Here is a 23,061-nt window from a genome sequence, read left to right as displayed (position 1 = left end):
AAAAAACTTCAACTTCTGAGACCAGAAAGCCCAGGAGAAAGCTGTCTCTGAACACCTGCAGAGCACACTTCTGGCTTTTTCACAGCACAACCCAGCTGGCAGCAGCACGTCCCTGGCAGACACACCACAGCTTGCCTTTGCATCCAGAGAAGAGTCCGTGCTGCCCCTCTGCCGCGTCACTTCCCCAGCTCCGCCGACACAGCACCAGAGGACTTTGCTGTGTGAACTTCCTCCGCTTTCCCCTGCGCTCCTCCTGCGTTTCCCTCCACAGGAAACAAATCTCTCCTCCAAACAACAGGCAGGGCCCAGTTTGGCTGCAGTGCTCTTGTTTCCACGGACAGCCTGGCCCTTCCAGGGCGCTGCAGCAGGTCTCCTCCACTTCAGCAGCGAGAAGCAGCGAGCAGCAAGACACTGAAAACACAACCGGGAGAGCAAAGTCGATTTATTTGCCTAAAACACCAAACTAAGTCGAGATCCCTCAGTTCAGGCACAGCTGCCTCTGCTCCTTCACAGGCCTGGGCTTCATCAGCAAATACTCCAAGTTCATCTATCTACAAAACCAGGATGGGCAATCCTCGACTCTGCAGACACCGAGTCCGTGTGCCGGGGAGCAGGAAGGGCTCCGGCGCCCCCGGCGCTGCGCCGCGCCTCCAGGGGCCTGGGCAGGAGGGGTTGTGGCCTTTGGAAAGGTGCAGGGGAAGGCTTATTGCCACCTCCTGGAGACAGGCTCTGCCCTTCCGTCCCCAGGAGGCTGCTCCTATAGGGCGTGCCCCAGGATCTGGGAGTTGTAGTCGGCGGTCTCCATGCGCAGGATGTAGGGGATGATGCTGTCGATCTGCACGTTGCCGATCAGCCCCGCGAAGAACAGCTCCTCGGTCAGGGCAGCGCTCATCAGCCTGAGGGCAGGCAGGCGCAGCAGCAGCCGGGACAGCCTGCAAGAGAGGGGTGGCCGGGAGGTGTCACTGCCTGCGGCACCCGGCACAAGCACGGCGGGAAGCGAGGGAAGGCAAGAGGGGATCGCTTCCAGCCGGGCAAACTTCCCTCCCTCGGGCTCAGGAAAGGTCAAGGCACTGCAGGCAGCAGGGCGCCGCAGCAGCACCGAAATGGGAATGTGCCTCTCCGTGGCACGGCCTCTGGGATGGGTGGACTTAGACTAAATCAGGCACAGACTGGTGGGGGCTGGAAGGGACCTCCAGAGATCACCCAGCCCAACCCCCTGCCAGGGCAGGGCACACAGCAACACAGCCAGGTGGGGCTGGAAGGGCTCCAGAGCAGGAGACTCCACAGCCTCCCTGGGCAGCCTGCTCCAGGCTCCAGCAGCCTCACACCAGAGAAGTTTCTCCTCCTGCTGAGGAGGAGCCTCCTGGGGTCCAGTTTGTGTCCACTGCCCCTTGAGTCCTGTCACACCACCAAACAGAGCCTGGCAGACACTGATCAGATCCCTCTCAGCCTTCTCTTCTGCAGGCTAAAGAGCCCCAGGGCTCTCAGCCCTTCCTCATCAGACAGATGAGCTATTCCAAGCAGGTGCAATTGGAAATGAAAGCACTGAAGTATTTGGTTTGTTCCCAGCACTTCAATCTGGAAATGAATGAGTGAGTCACTCTCAGGGGGCATGCATGAGTGGATACTCAAACTTCTAACCTGTAGGGAGGCGAGGAGAAAATGTCCACATTGCCTGCAAGCAAAGCCCTACTGCAGAAGAGACTCCATCAAGTCAGCATCAAAGTTTACAGACCTGTAAGTGTCATCTGGATAAACTTTAGTGACATAGTCTTGGAACTCCATGTAGGCCTTCTCCTGAAACTTCTCAATCTGGACCACGTTTTCGAGTCCTGGGTGATCTGCAAAACCCAACCGGAGCTGCTCTGTGTGGGATGCACTGAAACCCACTGTGAGCACACTGCAAGCACTGCTTGGCAGCTGCAGCAACCTCCCAGCCTCAGCAGAGCACACTGCTTTACCTCCTTGGAGCTCCTTCCCCCTGTGGTTGAGTTAGTTTTTATACAACCACCACCAGACCCTTGGGAGAGCTCAAACGGGAGCAGCACTTGCAAGGCTGCCATCACTCCTGCTGGGGCAGCTCTGCTGGGTGGCAGGACAGCAGCACTGCTTCCACACACTGACACTGAGTGCAGCACAGAATCACACAAGTGCTAAGGGATGGAAAAGTCCTCTGAGGTCACCAAGCTCAACCTTATCCCCCCCAGCTCCATGATCACTACACCACGTCTCCAAGTGCCACATCTACTCATTTCCTGAACCCCTCCAGGGCTGGGGACTCCACCACCTCCCTGGGCAGCCTCTGCCAGTCCCTGACCACTCCTGCAGCAAAGACAGTTTTCCTAACATCCCACCTACACCTCTCCTGCTGCAGCCTGAGGCCACTTCCTCTGGTCTTGTCATTAGTAAGCTGGGAGGGGAGCCCAGCACTGGCCCCACTCCAGCCTGCTTCCAGGTAGTCATAGAGAGCAATGAGGTCTCCTCAGCTGCTGCTTCCACAGGGTGAACAATCCCAGCTCCCTGGGAGCTGTGTGTGCAAGTTTCATAATCAGATTTGCAGAATGAGTTGGAAGGGACCTTAAAGCTCACCCAGTCCCAAGCCCCTGCCATGGGCAGGGACACCTCCCACCAGCACAGGCTGCTCAAGGTCTCATCCAGCCTGGCCTTCAACACCTCCAGGGAGGAGGCAGCCACAGCCTCCCTGGGCAGCCTGTGCCAGAGCCTCCCCACCCTCACTGTCAAGAATTTCTTCCCAATCTCCAGTCCAAATCCTCCTCACACCTTCCAAGGACAAGCTGAGCAGTAACTCCACAGGTGGCAGAGGCTGTGTGCAGTGACACAGGCAGGAGTGCCCTGGCAGACCCAGCAGGGACTGAGGCTGGCCCATGGGCATGGTCACCTACCAGGGCTGAAGAGGACGATGGCTTTCAGGTAGGCATACTCATAGCCATCCAGGCAGAGCTTCACCATGCTGTTGCAGAACTCCTGCAGCTTGAAGATGTGCTCCATCACCACCTTCCCTCTTTCTGTGGGCAGATTGTCTGTGTCAGCACAGGCAGGAGGCAAGGCACAGGTGCAGAACTGTGGCCACAGGACTTCCAGAGGATGGTTTTACTGGATTCAGAGAGTGGGAAGCCTGCAGCCTCAAACATTCACACACCAGGTGGGAGCAATCTTGACACCAACCAGGGGCTACAGCAATCCCTTGTTCCCTTGGCTTTCCCCTTCATGTTGTACAATTAGGTCTCTTCCTGCCACTAGAGCTGCAGTGGGGACTAGAGCCTGAAGGACCAAGCAGGGGAAAGACCAACTTCTGGGTACAGAGCACACTGCTGCTGCTGATCTGTGCTCTGTGGCCAAGGGGCAGATGCCCTGAGCTTGGTTACTGCCCAGTGTCACAGAACCACAGCTTGGTAGGGGCTGGAAGGGGCCTCAGGGATCATCCAGTCCAACCCTCCTGCCAGAGCAGCATCACCCAGGAATGCATCCATTCCCCAGCTGTGGAGCTGCTGGCAGCACTGCCCCAGGAGTGGGACTGCAGGCAGCCCAGAGCTTACCTTGCTGCAAGCTGCCATGCAGGTGGTTAACAAAGGCTGCCAGTATCGTTGCTACATTTATCACTTGTGAGCACTGTGCAAGACCAAGTGTGAACAGCTCATTCCAGCAGGCTTTCACCAACAGGATGCTGTTGTCCTGCCTGTGGAAAACACAGTTTGACTTCATCAGCACATCTGCATTGGCTGTTTCCTCTTTTCCTCTGAAGAATGCTTCAGAAAACATTCACTGAACTCAGCCCCAGCAATCAGAGCCACACTGAGGCCCTGCAGCAGAAACAGCTCTGCTTCCACGCTAGGACAGTTTGAGAGTGGCTTTTGTGAGGGTCAGCTGTCTACAGGGAGATGGATTTCCACCCCAGGAGCAGAGCTGAAGTGAGAGGCAATCACAATTCTCTGGGCACAGCCCATCCTGGCTGTTTCCTTAGGCATACTGACACTGACATGGGCAGGCACAGAAGGAAGTTTGGTTGGCTCCAGCCCTGTGGCTGCAGAATGGACTCAGAGGTCACTTTTGTCCCCATCTGAAAGCTGCCAGGTTGCTACAACTTTTGAATTGAGAATGTGTCTGAAACTGAGCACAAGATCCAAGCTCCTGAGCCTCCTGGCTGCTGCTTTCCATGCTGCCCTCGTGCTTGGAACAAGGGTTGAAATCCACCTTTCAAAGGGTGAACAGAAGTCATGAGGAGCTCCCTGCTGGAAGAATGCCACAGAATGGGAGGGGCTGGAAGGGACCTCTGGAGATCTCCCTGTCTGACCCTCCCTGCCAGAGCAGGGTCACCCAGGACAGGCCACACAGCAACACATCCAGGTGGGCCTCAAAGTCTCCAGAGCAGGAGACTCCACAGCCTCCCTGGGCAGCCTGGGCCAGAGGCTCAGCAGCCTCCTGTTGAGCAACTTCTGCCTCAGCTCCACTCTAACCCTGCTCTGCCTCAGCTCCAAACCATTCCCCCTGGGCCTGGCTCCAGACCCCCTCAGCAAAAGTCTCTCTGCAGCCTTCCTGCAGGATCCCTTCAGGTGCTGGCAGCAGCTCTGAGGTGCCCCTGGAGCCTTCTCCTCTGCAGGCTGCACAGCCCCAGCTCCCTCAGCCTGTGCTCAGGGCAGAGCTGCTCCAGCCCTGGGAGCATCTCTGTGGCCTCCTCTGGACTCTCCCCAGCAGCTCTGTGTCCTTCTCCTGCTGGGGACCCCAGAGCTGGAGGCAGGGTTGGAGGTGAGGTCTGAGCAGAGCCCAGGGGCAGAATCCTCTCTCCTGCCCTGCTACTTTCCTTCAAAACCCAGCCTGGAACTGGACTGAAGCTGGGAGCAGTTTTGATTCAGAAATGTTACCTTCATGAACCTCCTTTAAGAAACAGATTTAGACTTTAAAACATCTCTGAGCAAGAGAGAGAGCATGGAAACACCACTGCACAGCAGGGGCGAGCAGAGGAACCCACACACTTACCCTAAGGCTTGGAAGGACGGAATGGAGCGTGCCCAGTGCATGGACAGGAACAGCAGCCTGGAGGCTGTCTCACAGATGTAGTGAACATTGAGATACTCAGGCATGGGAGAGGGCATGGTGAGCTGCCAACAACAACAGCAACACTGTTAAACAACTGTGCAGTCATTCCACTGCATGGGGGGAGAGGGCAGTATCAGTCTGACACCGAGAGGCAAAGTGAGATTGGTTGTTTAAATCAAGATGAGATAGTCCTGCAACAAAGATCAAAGGAGTGCCCTCTGCATTCTCAGCCATGCTGCTCCACCCCAGGGCAGCTACAAGGCAACACAAAAGGGGGGAAATGGTCAAACTCCATCTTAGCTAAACGTGTGTGGGGCACACAAGGTAGAGGATCTCAACTGCAGCTCAACTTCTGAGCCACTCTTAAGGACCAGGAGCTCTGAAGCTCTGTGATGAGAATGAAGTTGCTTCCATTTATAAAGAGATAAATCCATGCAAAGGCCCCACACAGAGCCACTGTTCCCTCCTAAAGCTCTCCCCAGAGGAGTGAAAGAACTGGTCTGACAAAGCAGGGAAATCAGAGAATTGTTTGGGTTGGAGAAGCCCTCTGAGACCATCCAGCCCCACACCAACCCAGCCCCACCATGGCCACCAACCCATGGCCCCAGCTGCCACGGCCACAGGGTTCTGGAACACCTCCAGGGTTAGGCTCTTCTTAGTCTCAGGTTATAGGAAGGAGAAGAAATGGCCTGGAATTGTGCCAGGGGAGGCTTAGGTTGGAGAGGAGGAAAAATTTCTCTGCTGCCAGAGTGGTCAGGGACTGGCAGAGGCTGCCCAGGGAGGTGGTGGAGTCCCCAGCCTTGGAGGGGTTCAAGAAACCTGTGGCCACGGCACCTGGGCCATGGTTTGGTGGCCATGGTGGTGCTGGGTTGCTGCTTGGGGCTGGATGATCTCAGAGAGCTTTTCCAACCCAAACCAACCAATTCTGGGACCCCATAGAGCAGTGCAGCTGTGCCCTGGAACGAGCTGCAGGTGCTGCCAAACACGCAGCTAACTGACCAGCGGCAAGGGGCGGCACAGGCAGCAGTGCCTGCAGAGAATGGCTCTGCTCAGGAGCTCCAGAGCAGGCTTGATCAGATCCTTCTCCTCCATTGCTGTGTCAGAATGGCTACAAGCAGAGAGCAGAAGGCAGGCCTCAGTACCCTGAATGCCACGTGTGCATCGCTGAGCAGGGGTCCCTCCATCTCCACGACGCTCAGGCTCGTTTCTGCCCCCAGCAGCTGGGCACCAGCTTCAGCACTCTCAGAGCTGTGGCAGGCTGGGCTCTCTCCAGGGTTCAGTGCTTTGGCAAGAGTATCAAAGGCTCTGTAAGAGCACAACAGAGATAAGTAACCAAAGAGGGAACAGCAGCATTCCCCTTCAGAGACTGCTTCAGCTGAGGGGGAGCCTGCCCCTGTCTGAAGCCTCTGTTCAGATGTCTGCTTCCAAGGGCCGCACTCGGGAGACAGAGGCAGCATCAGGCTTTTCCTGACAGCCCACCACACAGGATCCTTGGGAATTCCAACTTGCAGTGGCTCTGAAACAAAAATTAGCAGCAGCAGATCCTGTTCACACCAGTTGCCAACAAATTCACAGCTTTGACATCTTGGCTGTGCTGCTGATTCACAGTTTGCCTCTCAGGAGCTCTGCAGTGATGCTTCCCCAGGGCGCTGGCACGAGCAGCTTGGGGCAGGACCATCAGGCTGTGCTCAGGCAGCTCCTTGCACACACAAACTGTACAGGTTCTTGCTGCTGTGGGGCACAAGTGGAAAACACTTGGGAGTGCTGAGCTGTGCTCAGGTTGGGCACCTGAACTTGGAAACACTGTCTGCAAATCACAGAGCTGCTTTGGCTGGGAAGGTCCAAACAGGGAAGAGAAAGCACTCTCAGGCCTCCAATACCACACTTGGCAGCCTTTGATGTGGGGCAGTGACCCCAGCCACCAAGGGTGTGGGGGAGGTGTCAGGAGAAGCACAGATCAATAGGCCTCATTATTTTGCTGCTTGGTAACAGCTCTGCTGCTCCTCTGCTCAAGAACACACCTGAGCTCCACAGTGAAAACCAAAGACCTGATCACTGCCTGCAGGCAGGGGACACAGCCTGAGAGCAGTATCAGCTGGGTTCAGTGTTGCATGGCAAACTCAGGCACTGAGCTCTGAAAGCTCACAGAAGCTCTTAGGCAGAGCTGGTTCTCAGTTTGGAGCCAAGTTCAATGCCACAGAATCCAAAATCACTGCTCTGCTGCCCAAGCCTCCCTGCCCCCCTCTCTCCAGCTATCTGCTGGAGGTGCTTCACACTGAGCTCTGCATGTTCACTCTGCTGGACACAACCATGGACAGCCACACAAACACCACAAGGAAGGAGCTGCTGACACTGCCTCAGGCTGGGCATGGCAAATGGCTCTCAGCCCTTCACTGGCCTGTACACCTTGGTGTGCACACATGAGGGTGACCGAGGCATGCACAAGAGGACTGAGCAGATGGGAATGGACTACAGAGAGGTACCTGGGATGTCTTCTGTCTCCAGTGTACAGGAGGTAGGCATAAAGGGAATGCATTCATGGGTAAGCTCTAGAAGCTGCAACATTCACATTGAAATTCATTTCAAACACACACAGCCAGAATATTTCATTCCCCAATGGACCCTGCTTATGGATTCACTTGGAAGCAGCTTACAGGGTTGATGCTCTCCATGAGCTCAGGCTGCTACTGCCATGGCTCTCCCCTACAGTGTGATGGTTTCATTACTGCTCTGCACTGACAGAGACCTTGCCAAAAAGCATCAAATACTTTCAAGTGTGACCTGCCTTACCTTGTAACATCGCTGCCAGCTTGTTCTTCCTGCTGCAGTTCAGGCAATGATGCATCTCCATTACTCAAGCTGTCAATCATAGACAGCTCTGTAGTGCTTTGGGAGAGGTCTTTGCATTTGCTGAGGTTTGCCAGGGAGGTCACCACGTTTGCCAGGGTACTTAAGTCCCCCTGACATGCTTCAGCCTAAGGGAAAGGAAACAAACCAAACCCACAGCTTAAATCTCTCACCCTGGCAGCAGTGAGCTTCCACCAGAGAAACCTTTTGCATAAGTAAACACAAAACCCAAACCACTGAGCACGTGAGGAGGATGTGTGAGGAAATCTCTGTTTTCAGTAAGTGGGCAAGCACAAAGCAGCAGTCAGACACTGCACTGCCTCCAAAAGATGAAATATTTAGACAGTGCCAAGGAAAAGCTATCTGCTTCCTTCAGAAAGGATGCTACAGATGGCAAGCAGTGCAGAATTTATCCTCTCCACTCACCAGGCACTCACCAGGGCTGCACCAGAGGGTATTTTTAGCACCTTCCTTCCTTGTGTAAATGAGTCACTGGCACAGGGCAGGGGAATGGGTGACAAGCAGCAATGCACTCCAAAAGTCACCTTTAAAAGCAGGCAGGAACAGAAGTCTGCCAGCAGGGCAAGAGGAAGAGTTCTGCTGCAGCTGGTTAGGGTTTTCATGTTTTCAACATAAACCTTCAGTGCAGGGTTAGACTGGGCCTTAGGAAGCAGTTCTTCAGTACAAGGCTGCTGAGCCTCTGGCACAGGCTGCCCGGGGAGGCTGTGGCTGCCTCCTGCCTGGGGGTGTTCAAGGCCAGGCTGGATGAGGCCTTGAGCAGCCTGGGCTGGTGGGAGGTGTCCCTGCCCATGGCAGGGGGTTGGAACTGGATGATCTTGAAGGTCCCTTCCAGCCCAACCCATCCTATGGATCTATGCCTAACTGCAAGGGAACACCATGATCCAGTAGTAGCAACCAACCTGGAGGCAGTAAAGATGCTTCCCACCCTGCCCCACACAGAAAGATTGCTGAGTGCATGACTGTAGGTCAGCCTGCTGCTGCTCCCCCCATCCCAGCCTGCTGCTGCTGCTCCCCCCCCCAGCCTGCTGCTGCTCCCCCCCCTCAGCCTGCTGCTGCTCCCCCCCCCCAGCCTGCTGCTGCTCCCCCCCCCCAGCCTGCTGCTGCTCCCCCCCCCCAGCCTGCTGCTGCTCCCCCCCCTCAGCCTGCTGCTGCTCCCCCCCCTCAGCCTGCTGCTGCTCCCCCCCCCAGCCTGCTGCTGCTCCCCCCCTCAGCCTGCTGCTGCTCCCCCCATCCCAGCCTGCTGCTGCTCCCCCCCCAGCCTGCTGCTGCTCCCCCCCCCAGCCTGCACTGACAGATTCTGCAGAGCCAGGAAGGTGAAATGGAGTAGAACTCTTGTGCTGGAGCCCTTTGCAGAGTGAGGCAAACCACAGCAGAACAGTAGGAGGCACTTCACCACCAGCTAGAAAGATACAGCAGCTCCCTGCTCTGCATGGGCAGGATCCCCCTGGCCAAGCACCAGCACGGGCTGGGGGCTGCCCTGCTGGAAAGCAGCTCATGGAGAAGGACCTTGGAGTCCTGGTGGGCAGCAAGTCCCCCATGGCACAGCAATGTGCCCTCGGGGCCAGGAGGGCCAAGGGCATCCTGGGGGGCATCAAGCAAAGTGAGGCCAGCAGGGCTGGGGAGGTTCTGCTCCCATCCTACTCTGCCCTGCTGAGCCCACAGCTGCAATGCTGTGTCCAGCTCTGGGCTCCCCAGGTCAAAAGGAACAGGGAACTGCTGGGGAGAGGCCAGTGGAGGCTGTGAGGATGCTGAAGGGACTGCAACATTTCTCTTACGAGGAGAGACTGAGCCCAGGAGCTGTTGAGCCTGGAGAGGAGAGGGCTGAGAGAGGATCTGAGCAAAGCATCCGAGGGGTGGGGGTCAGTATGGAGGGGCCAGGCTCTGTTTGGTGGTGCCCAGTGGCAGGACAAGGACCAACAGGTACAAGCTGGAACCCAGGAGGTTCCACCACAGCATGAGGAGAAACTCCTTTGGTGTGAGGCTGCTGGAGGCCTGGAGCAGGCTGCCCAGAGAGGCTGTGGAGTCTCCTGCCCTGGAGACCTTCAAGACCCATCTGGACATGTTCCTGTGTGAGTGGCTTTAGGTGACCCTGCTCTGAGAGGTGGGCAGGACTGGATGATCTCCAGAGGTCCCTTCCAGCCCCTCTCCCTGTGTGCTCTCCCCACATACCTTATCAGGAGCCATCAGCACTGCAGGCTCGTTTTTCACGGCAGACTGATGGATGTTGACGAACATCCCTGACTCCAGCAGGCCTGTAGATCTGGCAGGGGGGAAGGGAGAACCATTTGGATTAATCAGAGACAGAGCTGGGGATCCCTGGCTCAGGCAGCCCCCCGTGGGGAGCAGCTGCATACCTTGCTGCCTCATTGTCTGTGACAAAGGTCGGGGTTGCAGCCAGAGGGCTCCGCAGGTCCTTGCGGATGTAAATCTTCTCCGTGGACGCTGCACAGTTGGAAGATTTCTCTCTTGACACTTCAATAGGTTTCCTCTCACACTGCACAGCTAACAGAACAGGATGCACCCCAAGTTACAGACTGAGAGATCATCCCTTTTTTAACTCCCTTTTACTTAGTCTGCAGTTTCAGGGCAAGGAGGCTGGGGAGGGGTCTGGAGCACAGCCCTGGGAGGAGAGGCTGAGGGAGCTGGGGTTGCTTAGCCTGCAGAAGAGGCTCAGGGGAGACCTCATTGCCCTCTACAGCTACCTGAAGGGAGGCTGTAGCCAGGTGGGGGTTGGTCTCTTCTCCCAGGCACACAGCACCAGAACAAGAGGACATAGTCTCAAGCTGTGCCAGGGGAGGTTTAGGCTGGATGTTAGGAAGAAATTCTTCCCAGCAAGAGAGATTGGCCATTGGGATGTGCTGCCCAGGGAGGTGGTGGAGTCACCATCCCTGGAGGTGCTTAGGGAGAGCCTGGATGAGACCCTTGGTGCCATGGTTGAGTTGATCAGATGGTGTTGGGTGATAGGTTGGACTGGATGATCTCAAAGGTCTCTTCCAACCTGGTTAATTCTATTGACTCTGAAAACAGTCACTAAAAAATGAAGCCCAAGAACTAAGGAGCTAAGAGCCTGGGTTAAAAGTGGACCCCAGTGACTTGCTCTGTTCTGAGGGTGGTGGTGCAGGAGTCAGAGGCTGAGGCCCAACACACACACTACAGTTTTAAAGTTACAGCTGAGGGAGAAGTTCTCTGATTTTCAATTCTCCTTTTCAGCCTCTGAGCTTACAGCTTCTCCTTCCCTACATGTCCCTAGCCCCCAGTCTCTCCTCATTCACCAAGCCCCCCTGGTCCCCTTTCTCCCATAGGCTGTAGGTATTGCTTGAACCCACCCAGCTTCATGCACTTAAAGAAGCTTCTCACATTAGGACTTCAGGCTACACAGAAGGAAAGAGACCTCCAGAGAGCTCAGTTCAGACCTGGGTGACACCTTGGCCCATGAGCACCGAGTCCAAAGCAGCAGCAGGTTTTGGATTTGAACAGCTCAGTGAAGCTGGGAGGGCTTCAGCCTATAGACTGCATCACCTGGCTCTGGGTGTGAGGTGGGGCTGGGCTCTTCTCCCCAGGATCAGTTGGCAGGAGGAGAGGAACTGGCCTGAAGTTGTGCCAGGGGAGGGTTATGGTGGAGAGGAAGCAAAATTTCTTTGCTGCAAGAGTGGTCAGGGACTGGCAGAGGCTGCCCAGGGGGGTGGTGGAGTCCCCAGCCCTGGAGGGGTTCCAGAAACCTTTGGCCATGGCACCTGGGGCCAGGGTTTGGTGGTGTTAGGTTGATGGGTGAACTCCACCACCTCCCTGGGCAGTGTTTCCAATGCCTGACAACTCTCTCAGCCAAGAAATTCCTCCTAATATCCAATCCAAACCTCATCTGATGCAGCCTGAGGCCATTTTCTCTGCTCCTGTCTTTAGGTACTTGGGAGAAGCAGCCAACACCAGCCTCGCTATACCCTCCTTACAGGCAGCTGTGGAGAAGGTCTGGGTGAAGAACTGAAGCCTATGGTCACTATGGATCTCTGCCTGGTGCCTCACTGCCTCTGCAGAGCTCGGTCAGGAGTGACCAGCAGCTGCCAGTGACCTCACTGCTGGGAAACAGGACGGGGCAGAGGGTTAAGAATGGTCAGGAGCTTCATTCAGGCAAAGGAAAATTGAGCTGCAGGTGTAAGCAAATGAAGTCAGAGCCATGCCTGCCACCTGCCAGCCAGGGGCAACAACTCACAGAATGGCTCAGGTTGGAAGGGACCTTGGAGAGTATCCACTCCCAGCTCCCTTCCTTCCTTCCACCACAGGCAGTGTGCTCCCTAAGCTCCTCGGGGCTCCTGCTGCACCAGGCTGGCACAGCTCCTTGAAGGACAGAGACACCACGGGGGAAACCAGCAGGCTGGAGGCAGTAGAGCAGAGCTCGGCCGGGGCCCCGCTGGCAGCGGCAGGCACTCACAGTCCTGCTTCATGCCGAAGGCGATGCATCGCTGCAGCCGGCAGTACTGGCAGCGGTTGCGGTGGTGCTTGTTGATCACACAGTCCTTGGTGCCCCGGCAGGAGTAGATCAAATTCTTCCTGATGCTCCTCTTGAAGAATCCCTTGCAGCCCTCACAGGTGACTGCTCCGTAGTGGCGGCCTGGGAGGAGAGCAGCACAGGTCACAGCGGGGCCTGCACACGGCCAGGGGGCTGCAGAGTCACCGAGGGGCTCAGGCTGGAAGGGAGCTCAGAGCTCAGCTCCTCCAACCTCCCCTCCATGCCCAGGGACACCTCTCAGCTACACTCAGCTGCTCAGGGCCTCATCCAGCCTGGCCCTCAACACCCCCAGGCAGGAGGCAGCCACAGCCTCCCTGGGCAGCCTGTGCCAGAGGCTCAGCAGCCTCCTGCTGAACAACTTCTGCCTCAGCTCCACTCTAACCCTGCTCTGCCTCAGCTCCAAACCATTCCCCCTGGGCCTGGCTCCAGACCCCCTCAGCAAAAGTCTCTCTGCAGCCTTCCTGCAGGATCCCTTCAGGTCCTGGCAGCAGCTCTGAGGTGCCCCTGGAGCCTTCTCCTCTGCAGGCTGCACAGCCCCAGCTCCCTCAGCCTGTGCTCAGGGCAGAGCTGCTCCAGCCCTGGGAGCATCTTTGTGGCCTCCTCTGGGCTCTCTCCAGCAGCTCTGTGTCCTTCTCCTGCTGGGGACCCCAGAGCTGGAGGCAGGGCTGGAGGTGGGGGTCTCACAAACCCCAAGCATTTGCTCCTTTGCTCAGGAAGTTCCTCTCAAAGCCCTTTCTGCCCCCATGGGTTACAGCTCTTAAAATATAAAACAACCTAGAAAAGTAACTTAAGAAACCAACATGAAAGAAGGGCAACCAAGCTGGGGAAGGGTCTGGAGAGCAGGGCTGGGGAGGAGCAGCTGGGGGTGGTGAGGCTGGAGGAGGCTGAGGGAAGGCCTCAGAGCTCTCTGGATGGAGACACCAGAGCCTGAGCACTGGAGCTGATTTCATGCTCATGAAGTGCTGCAGAGCTTCAGAAGAACCTCAACTCCTGTCACACAATGGCAGCATCTCCATAGCACAGAGTGGGAAGAGAAGGGTCAGTACCTGAGGCCTTGTCTCCACACACCACACACAGATCAAACACTTTGCTGAGGCCCTGCTCACTGGGGGAGTTGTCTGTTAAAATCTGGAAGAGAAAAAGGTGAAAGAAGTTCATTTTCCTTCCCACCAAGCAGGGCTGAAATGCATCTCATGCTTGTGGCTTTTCTCTGAGACAGGGAACCAAGCCTACAAAGCAAGCCACAGCCACAGAGTGAGCTGTACTTGAGACAGCTCAGCCTTGGCAGCCCCAGAGGAGCTGCCTGCCACACCACTCTGCTCCTGTCCTGTTCCTCCTGCAAGCTTCAGGTGTAACCATTGTGAAAAGGATTCAGGAGCTCATTTCCTTGCTCTAAGCTCCTCTGAAGGGGGGCTGGCAGTCTGCAGGGCATCTACCACCCTCACACCCTCACCTTTGGTGCAGTCTTGGATTTACCTCCCAGGGACCTGCTCACCCTAAGGGCTCCCTCCCAGTACCAGGGACTGGGGCAACACAGAGAGCCCTTTCTAAAGGCTCCAGGTTCCACACTCAGGTTTATTAACCTCTGCTGTTTATACCACACATAAATGGTGAGCAACAGAGAAAGTGCTCAGGACACCACCAGTACCTCCCAGGGGCTATCTAGTCTGGCTTTCAGCAGCACTGAGACATCAGTCCAGGGCTTTTGGTGTCTCTTTCATTCAGCTCTGGCACCCCCACAGCTCCATCAGGCACACACAGTCAGGACCCCCTTCATTTACCTCTGGCACCCCCACAGCTCCATCAGGCACACACTGTCAGGACCCCCTTCATTTACCTCTGGCACCCCTACAGCTCCATCAGGCACACAGTCAGGACCCCCTTCATTTACCTCTGGCACCCCTACAGCTCCATCAGGCACACACAGTCAGGACCCCCTTCATTTACCTCTGGCACCCCCACAGCTCCACCAGGCACACAGTCAGGACCCCCTTCATTTACCTCTGGCACCCCCACAGCTCCATCAGGCACACACTGTCAGGACCCCATCACTATGGGGCTGGCACTATGGACTTCCAAGTTGGTCTTTAAAAGCTCAATCCCATCCCAATGTAAATAAAGCCCAGCAGAAGCCCAGCTGGAAAAGCAGCACCCAGATCATGAGGGACAACAGTGTAAACTGAGGGGGGAAAAGCTCTTCCCATTGAAGGGAGATTATAGCTTAGAGGTTCTGAGAGTTCCTAACTTCTGCTGCCTCTCACTGGGAAGCTGGACTGCCCCATTCCCACCAGGGCCTCTGCTGACAGGAATGGCAGCTGACCAGGCAGAAAGTGAATAACCCATGTTAGGAGCACTTGTAGGGTGGCACAGAGGAGCTCCATAGCTTGACAAGCACACTTCTTCTCAGCAAGCCTCTGCCAACAGTATTGTCTCAGAGGTTCACCTCTGAAGCTTTCTTTCAGTGTAACAGCCTTTACCTGGAAAGAATATTGAGTTACAAGAACATTCACTTCCTGCTCCTTCCTAACTCCCACTGTGAGCATTCTGTATCTCCATGGCACTGTAAAACACACACAGGCATAGGAGTGGCAAGTGGCACATAAGGAAGGACTGGAGAAGTGAGCCCATGAGGAGGCAGAGTTCTAGGCTCAGAGAGCTCATCATGACCATGAAGAATAAAAGCTGATGACTAAGGTGAAGGAGAGCCAGTGGAGGTGAACAGATGATGGGAGAAAGGGCCTGGCCACATGAGTCCATGTACAGATGCAACACAGGAGAGGTTTGCTGCAGAGCATCTCAGGTGAAGGCTACAGAGCCACAAAGGTGAAACTGCAGATGGTCATTCAGGGGAGAAAACATGGAGGGCCTGAAGAGGAAGAACAGCAAATGAGTGGTGCTGTGCACTTCACCAACTGCAAGTGGAAGAAAGGAATCTCTTACCCATAGACAGCAGCTGAGAGCAGAGCAACCCAGCTGGAGGGCCAGAGCACTGCTGCCTCTCAAACTCCTCTGTTGTGCCCAAAGTCTACCAGCAGATATTCTTTGCCCCAGGCTGGCACAGGCTGCCCAAGGCTGTGGTTGAGGCTCCATCCCTGCAGACATTCAAGGTCAGGCAATGTGTCCCTGGGCAGCCTGCTCTGGCTGGAGCTGTCCCTGCTGCCTGCAGGGGGTTGGACAAGAGGACCTTTGAGGGTCCCTTCCAAGCCAGTGCCAGCTGTGACTTCCTCTGTCCCTGCCTTTTCAAGCAGTGTGGCAGGCTTCTCACCTCCTCAGCTGCCTTTGACAGTGTTTGTTCCATGGCTCACTTCAAGCTGCATCCCTCTGCTTCAGGCTTGTTTGAGCTTCACCTAACATTAACCTGGAGGCTACCACTAAAACTGCTGAAATGCCTCTCAGTGGGATTGGCTTTTGCTGCTGCTGCCCTCTCCCTAGCACATTCCTGGAGTCCTGGGCATCCCCTTGCAAAGATCTCTGAGTTTCAAAGGACTCAGGACACAGACTGGAGGGACAGGGCTCAAGCCAGGACATGTGGGCAGCACATCACAGCAGTGGGCTGGCTTCCAGAGGAGCACAAAAAACCATCAGGGGCCTTCAGATTCAATGAGGTTACTTTAAAGAGGAACTGCTGGAGCAGGTCCAGAGGAGGCCACCCTGATGGGCTGGAGCAGCTCCCCTGTGGGGACAGGCTGGGAGAGCTGGGGATGTGCAGCCTGGAGAAGAGAAGGCTCTGGGGAGACCCTGGAGCAGCCTTCCCAGTACCTGCTGGGGCTCCAGGAGAGCTGGGCAGGGACTTTGGGCCAGGGCTGGGAGTGCCAGGACAAGAGGGCATGGAGTGAAGCAATCCATTTCCCTCCTAAACAGCTTCTCTGAGTAACAAGCCTGGAGGACACAGCAGAGGACACAGCAGAGGAGGACTCACAGCAGCACAGGGAAAGGGGCAGGAGGAAATGGAGAATGGAGACAATGGAGTAAACAAGTCTGGCTTGCAACAAGGCTTGAAAACAGATGGAGAGCCAATGAAGCAGGACTGAAGAGGGCCTGGTGGTGTGGCAGGGGCTGGAAATGGCAATACAAATAGCAGCACTCCTCCTCAAGTCATCAGCCAGGCTAGAAAACCTCCAAGTAAGAAGTGCACCAGAACCAAAAGCAGTTTGGCTTTTTGCCCTCCTCACTTCTGTCTCCATGCTGAGTCCTGGTGCAAGGCAAAGTACAGCATTAAAAACCCCCCAAAATGAAAGCCCTCAGAAGAGGAGAACCCAGACAGACAGCAGTGGCAATCAAACATCTCCTCTCATCCCACCTGAACCCAGCAAGGAGGAAACAAAGTGGATTATCTACCTGGATCTGTTGTGCAGATATATCAGGGGATGCAAAAAACAGTTGGTTGACACCTGCAGCATCTGGAGTTGCTAGGATAACTTTTCCTGGAGTGGAATCTTGTCTGGCAAGGATCACCTTGCTTGGGGTAGAGCCTTCATGATTGGTTAGGATGAACTGCTGCTTGCCTGCTGAGCTCTGATCAAGTGCTGTAACAATCTGAATCTTCTGGCCCGTCTGCTGGTCTGTGACAATCTAGTAACACATGCAGCTCAAAGGGTTATGGACATGGTCAGTTCAGCTGGCTGGCACCTCAAGCAAGCAGGCAGGCTGCCCTGGGGAGGTGTGGAGCAGGATGGCCTTGCCCTCTCTCACCCCAGGGTGAGGGAAGCCCTGGCAGTCCCCTGGGGTTCCATGGGACTCGAAGCACTTCTCGAAGGTGCTTGAAGCCAGCCCCTGAGTTTTACAACACTACTCAAGCCCCAGAACTTGAGCTTTGCCTGCAGGTAGCTCAGCCCTAGGACCTCTCAGGTGATGAGAAACCTGAGCTCTTGGCTTCACTGCACACCACATCGAGTGCTCAGCACCTCCTAGGTTTGGCTGCTCAACAGAACACCTTAAGGACACAAAGCACAGACTCACAGGTGTCAGGCTTGGGAGGGACCTCAAGGCTCATCCAGTTCCACCCCCCTGCCATGGGCAGGCACCCCTCACACTAGATCAGGTTGCTCAGGGCCACATCCAGCCCAAATGTAAACTTCCAAGTGAAAGCCAAGCACCAAAGAGCAAGGAAAGCAATGAAGGTGTTGCACTCCCTCTGTATTTCAGGCTTCCCTTGGGCTGCTGCTTTCTTTCTTCCCTTGGGCTGCTTTCTTTACTGGTTGGTAAACCAAAGTGAGCCACAACCTCTCTCCCTGAGGTTCTCCCCTTCATTCTTCTCAAAGGCAGGACTTCTTCCCACCTCTCATTTCATAAGCAGGAACAGGCCTGGGGGGTGGGGGCTCCATTCCAGATCCCTGCTCTCCAGCAGCAGTACAGGAGAGCTTCATTAAGTAATCCTCCCCTGAAGCTATTTCTTGCCAGCTTTGTCAGGAGATGGCAATCCTCAGAGCAGGTAACCAAGGCTCCAGAGACCTCCCACTAGAAACCTCCACTGTAGCCAATTCCTGCTCAAGCAGGGGCACCAGCACTGCCCTGCTCCTGTTTTGATCCAGGCCAGCTGACACAGAAGGGTTAGGAGCCTGCCCCTGGCTCTGAACCAGCAGAGCTGTCTGACAGCTCCTGGCTTCTGTGTGGCCTTCCCACATCCAGCCCCTGAGGCTGGAATTGTGCTCAAGGGCTTCCTGCTGCAGGGACTTGCAGAGCACAGGTACTGACAATGCAGACAGAGGACAAACAGATGGTGCTTAATTGATTAGCATGAGCTAGTTAATGAAAGCTGGAGCTGTACACACAGAGTTAGAAGGAGTGGAGGCAGCTGAGAGAACAAGGATCTGCTGGATGGGTGAGACTGGTACCATGGCTACAGCAGAGGCAGGGGTGGCAGAGCAAACCAAGTGATCAGGCATGAGGGTGGCTGTGGAGAGGCTTGGGAGGCAGGACAAGGACTGAGTGCATGCACTGGAACATGAGAAGCAGTGGCAAATCCTCACTGAGGAGTGAAGGCAGCAGAAGCAAGAGCAGCCAGGAGGCCAGCAGCAGCTGGCTGGCTTAGGGGAGGGCTTTGGCATGCAGCAAAGGCACCTGAGAGGCTTTCTGGATGTGCTGTGCAGCTGGGGGCTTCTCACAGATGGAATGCACAACCAGCTGCCAGGCCTTGCATGGACTTCCAAGGGCTGAACCAGAAAATTCTACTGCCACATGCTCCTCACCTCCACAGACACAGCCCATGGCCAAGAACCTCCTGCCCCCAGCTGCCCTGGAGGCTACAAATGCACAGGGGGACACCTACCCCTGCCTGGGCCAACCAGACCCCAGCATCCTCCTCAGCCTTGCACTTCTGCATCACTTCTATCGATGAGTCAATGCAGGACTCCCTCCCTGCCTGCTCCAGGATGTCCTAACAGCTCAGACCTGAGCATTACTCTGCTTCAGGGAGCAACAAAGAGTACTGGGGAAAGGCTAATTCTGTTCAGTGGATGTCTTTGTACAGGTCAAAATGCTCAGGAGGACAAAAAGGGAAGGCCAAGAAGGGGGCAGCACAGGGGGGAGCTTTCATTCCTGGTTATATAGAACCAGGCTCTGCTACCCAGGGCTGAGTGGTCACATTCAAGCAGCTCACATCCCACTCAAAGCATGACACCTGGGTGAGAGCTGCCCTCTGCTCCCACAGCCTGGCAGCTGCAGCATACCTGGATCCTCTGGGGCAGGGAGAGGCCTGAGTCTGTAGGGACAATCTGGATGCGTGGTGCAGTCCCATCCATTAGTGGCTGTGTGGCAGCAGTGCCCTGGCAGCAGTGCCCTGGCAGCAGGCAACCTGGAAGCACAAATGGGAGGGGTGAGGTCTTCAGGTCCCAACAACTTCTAATTTCACACACTCACAGCATGGGCTGGGCTGGAAGAGACCTCAAAGCTCAGCCAGCTCCAGCCCCCTGCCATGCCCAGGGACACCTCTCAGCTAGACTCAGCTGCTCAGGGCCTCATCCAGCCTGGCCCTCAACACCCCCAGGCAGGAGGCAGCCACAGCCTCCCTGGGCAGCCTGGGCCAGTGTCCTACTACCCTCCTATTGAAGAACTTCTTCCTAAGAGCCAGTCTACATCTGTCCTCTTCCAGCTGTCCTGGCTCCAGACCCCCTCAGCAAAAGTCTCTCTGCAGCCTTCCTGCAGGATCCCTTCAGGTCCTGGCAGCAGCTCTGAGGTGCCCCTGGAGCCTTCTCCTCTGCAGGCTGCACAGCCCCAGCTCCCTCAGCCTGTGCTCAGGGCAGAGCTGCTCCAGCCCTTGAAGCACCTTTGTAGCCTCCTCTGGGCTCTCTCCAGCAGCTCTGTGTCCTTCTGCTGCTGGGGACCCCAGAGCTGGAGGCAGGGCTGGAGGTGAGGTCTGAGCAGAGTCAAGGGGAAGGAAGTTTTTATCTTTTCAGTGTTTCAGCCTCCTGAGTACCTGACCCAAAGCCATCCTGGCACCAGGAGTGGCCCTAAGCCACCTCCTGGCCTGTTTTCAGCTCTCTCCCCAGTGCCAGCTCTGTGACTCCAGGCAGCAGCAAGGTCTCGTTTCTGCCTTGGTCAGCTCCCAGCCCAGGGCATGGCTCCTGCCCTTGCCCTGCACATACTCCTGCTGCAGCAGTGCTGGAGGGGGACTGCAGGGCACAGCTTTCCCCACCAGCAGCAATTCACACCAGCTTAAGCCACCTGAAGCCTCCCACCTTCCCCACAGCTCCATGAATTGCTGTGAGCTGAGCCCTGGAGCCTGGACCCTACAGATGAACCTGGTGAAGAAACAACAGAGAAGGGGGCAGAAGAAAGGCAGCACTGCTGCTGGGACTTGTGGGCCATAAGCTGAAGGACTGCACAAGGAAGGGCCTGCCAGGGATCTGCTTTCTTGCCTCCTCTCCTGTGTCTAGGAAGGGTTTTGTTCTCCACTTACAGGAACCTCAACAGCCAAAGCCACTTCCAGCAGCAGGGCAAGGAAAGCAGCCCAGGTAGGGCAGTGGCACACACAGAGCTTATTTGCAGCTAATCCTCAGCTGCTCAGGCAGAGATATTCTTCAGCAACCTTTCAGGAGCTGTGCAGCCCTCCCCTTCAGAGCTTGGCCTTTCCAAGCCCCAGCACAGGCTGTGCTGCTGGAGGTTGTGCTCTCTGCCATGCTGCTAAATCCTCACCGCCAGCAGGGTCTGTACTGGTGGTGGCAGAGCCTGCACTGGGGCTGGCAGCTGCCTGCAGCAGGAGCTGTGTGAGCACAAGGAGGGGCTGGGAGGGAGAGGAGGCACTGCTGCATTATTAATCCAGAGGATTATTCATTCACATCATTGGCAAACAGCTAATGAAATATTGGCAGCACTCAGCTGCCTCAAACCCAGGACTGGCAGCAGAGAGCCTTTATTAATCCAGTTAGGAGCAACAGAGGTAAGCTCTGGGTTCCTCTTAGAAGCAGTGGAAGAGGCTCTCCAGAAGCAGGGCTCTGTCCTGAAGATGTGCTCTGCCTGCAGGAATCCTGAACTGGAGATGGGGGAAAAGGGGGAAGGAGTCTGGAAGAGAATCAAAGGCTCCTCACTCCCAGCCCCAGAGGCTGTGGCAGTGCAGTTTGAATCCCCCCCACTGCCAACCCTGCCTCCAGCTCTGGGGTCCCCAGCAGGAGGAGGACACTGAGCTGCTGGGGAGAGGCCAGAGCAGGAGTCCCTCACCAGCTGCAAGCAAACTCCAGCAAGGCTGCACAGCCTCTGGTGGCACAGCACAATGGGGGCACAAGAAGCCAAGGGGGAAGCTGAGTGCCAGCGTGGGGAGCAAGCAAACTGCTCTCAGCAGGGCAGCTCCTGAGATCACAGCTGGAGGCCACCTCTCCCTGGCCTGGCACCTCAGCACCCTGCCACTGCACTCTGCATGGGAACCACTGACCTGCACAGCAGCAGGGAGCTCTTGGTGCCCCTGCTCCCCCTCCTGCAAGCCTGGGAGCAGAATGCAACCACGGCAGAACCCACAGGGAAGGGGTGTCTGGAGGGCAGCTGGTCCAAACCCTTCTCCCAGATGAGAAGCTGAACTGAACCAACCCCCAGCCAGCACCACTGACCCCAAATTCTCCCTCCCATCCCCAGACCTGCCTCGAGCTATGGCCACCAAAACTGTTCCCTTCAAGACCTTTCACAAGGAAGCAACCAGACAGGCAAAGAGAAACAGAGGAACTGAAGGGAGAAGCTAACTGCAGCTCAAGCATCCCTTCCGTGCAGCAAGCAGCCCCATCCTGCACAGCAGCCAGGGCAGCCTGCACCCCCTGCAGCTCAGGAGAGCACCCCCCAGGTGATGCCAGCCACGCTCCTGACCCTGCCAGGCTGTGCACCAGGCTGAGCAGAGGCTCCTGTGCGAACAGAGGGGCTGCAGTGTCTCTGGGGAGCGAGCTGGAGGCAAGCAACCATCCCACAGACCTGGAGCCCTCCCTCAAACAGGTGCCCGAGGCCAGCTGTGGGCTGGAGGCTGTGTTGGGGATCCCCTGTCACAGCCCTGGGCCAGGGAGGGGGCAGAGAGCTCACAGCATTACTCTCAGGTGGAAATGCTGCACAGGAAAAGCCATCCAGCACTGGGCCCTGTGCAGGGGGGAGGCACTGTGCAGGGGGGAGGCACTGCCCTGGGCAGCCCTGGGCCCGGGGGGAGCACTGCCCTTGGCAGCCCGGGGGGAGCACTGCCCTGGGCAGCCCTGGGCCCGGGGGGAGCACTGCCCTGGGCAGGGTGAGCACTGCCCCGGGCAGCCCTGGGCCCTGTGCAGGGGGAAGGCACTGTGCAGGGGGGAGGCACTGTGCAGGGGGGAGGCACTGTGCAGGGGGGAGCACTGCCCTGGGCAGCCCTGGGCAGCCCTGGCTCTGCCTCCCCTCCACGCTTGCATTTCTGCTTGGGCAGAGCTGCTCCCAGCCCCAGGTCGCTGTCCTGCACCGAGCTAACCGAACTGCTTTTGCTGTCCAGTTTTTCTGTGGCAAGTGTGGACGGAGCTCTTCCTACCCCAGCAGGCTCCCAGCCGCCCCGGCTGCTGGCATCGGGAGATGAAGAGCGCCCGGCTCAGCGCCGCAAGCGCCGCGAAGCCGCTCCCCGAAGGCTTCTTTCCTCCCCCGGGGGCTGTTCGCTCGCACAAGTGTTGCCACCCCCAGGCCGTGCGGATGCTCTGGCGCGGGGCTGTGCCGGGCACGCACAGCGCATCGCGGCGCCGGGAACGGAGAGGGCCCCGGGGCCCGCGGCTCGGAGGAGAAACCAGGAGCCGGAGCGAGGAGCAGCCCCAGGCTCCTCTGCCCCCCAGCAGCGGCAGGCAGGCAGAGGATGCTCCCGCAGCACCCCCGGGGCCGGCAGGAGCCAACCGGCAGGGCGAGGGAGCCAGCGGGCACCGGGAAGGGCGCAGGGGCAGCCCGGGGCAGGCAGCCGCGGGGAGGAAGGGGGCGAGGAGACCCGCGGCGGCCTCGCTGCAGCCCACCCCCGGGACCCCGGCAGCCTGCCCTGCCCTCCGGGGGGCCGCGGCCAGACGGCGCGGGACGGACGGGACGAGGAAAGGAGCGAGGGCGGCTCGGCAGCGGCGGGGGGCAGCGGGCGGGGGGCGGGGGGCAGCGGGCGGGGGGCGGGGGGCGGCGGGCGGGGGGCGGCGGGCGGCGGGGGCGGCGGCGGGGGGGGGGGGGGGCAGCGGGCGGGG

General features: G+C 57.1%; 1 protein-coding gene across 1 annotated transcript; it reads right to left on the bottom strand.

Annotated features, from left to right (window-relative positions):
- Positions 1 to 683: 683 nt before the first annotated feature.
- On the bottom strand, positions 684 to 19,218 carry NR2C1 (nuclear receptor subfamily 2 group C member 1). The gene is made up of 13 exons (XM_054167766.1): positions 19,096 to 19,218; positions 16,766 to 16,999; positions 13,474 to 13,555; positions 12,350 to 12,529; positions 10,278 to 10,425; positions 10,093 to 10,183; positions 7,846 to 8,030; positions 6,198 to 6,360; positions 4,996 to 5,117; positions 3,558 to 3,697; positions 2,904 to 3,041; positions 1,736 to 1,841; positions 684 to 932 (listed from the first exon to the last, which is right to left on the bottom strand). The coding sequence occupies exons 1-13, from the start codon at positions 19,165 to 19,167 to the stop codon at positions 758 to 760; spliced, it is 1,836 nt and encodes a 611-aa protein (XP_054023741.1). The 5' UTR covers positions 19,168 to 19,218; the 3' UTR covers positions 684 to 757.
- Between the last annotated feature and the right edge of the window lie 3,843 nt (positions 19,219 to 23,061).

The sequence above is a fragment of the Dryobates pubescens genome, chromosome 15 (genome assembly GCF_014839835.1).
Source record: "Dryobates pubescens isolate bDryPub1 chromosome 15, bDryPub1.pri, whole genome shotgun sequence".
NCBI classification, from domain to species: Eukaryota; Metazoa; Chordata; class Aves; order Piciformes; family Picidae; genus Dryobates; species Dryobates pubescens.
The sequence above is the reverse complement of the archived record's forward strand: the minus strand, read 5'-3'. Positions and strand labels throughout refer to the sequence as shown.

Coding starts and splice junctions, on each gene's coding strand:
- NR2C1 (XM_054167766.1), bottom strand. CDS start 19,167: ATGGATGGGACTGCACCACGCATCCAGATTGTCCCTACAGACTCAGGC. Junction 8,031..10,092: donor TGCTGATGGCTCCTGATAAG/GTATGTGGGGAG, acceptor CCTTTCCCTTAG/GCTGAAGCATGTCAGGGGGA. Junction 3,698..4,995: donor CCGTCCTTCCAAGCCTTAGG/GTAAGTGTGTGG, acceptor TGTTTTCCACAG/GCAGGACAACAGCATCCTGT.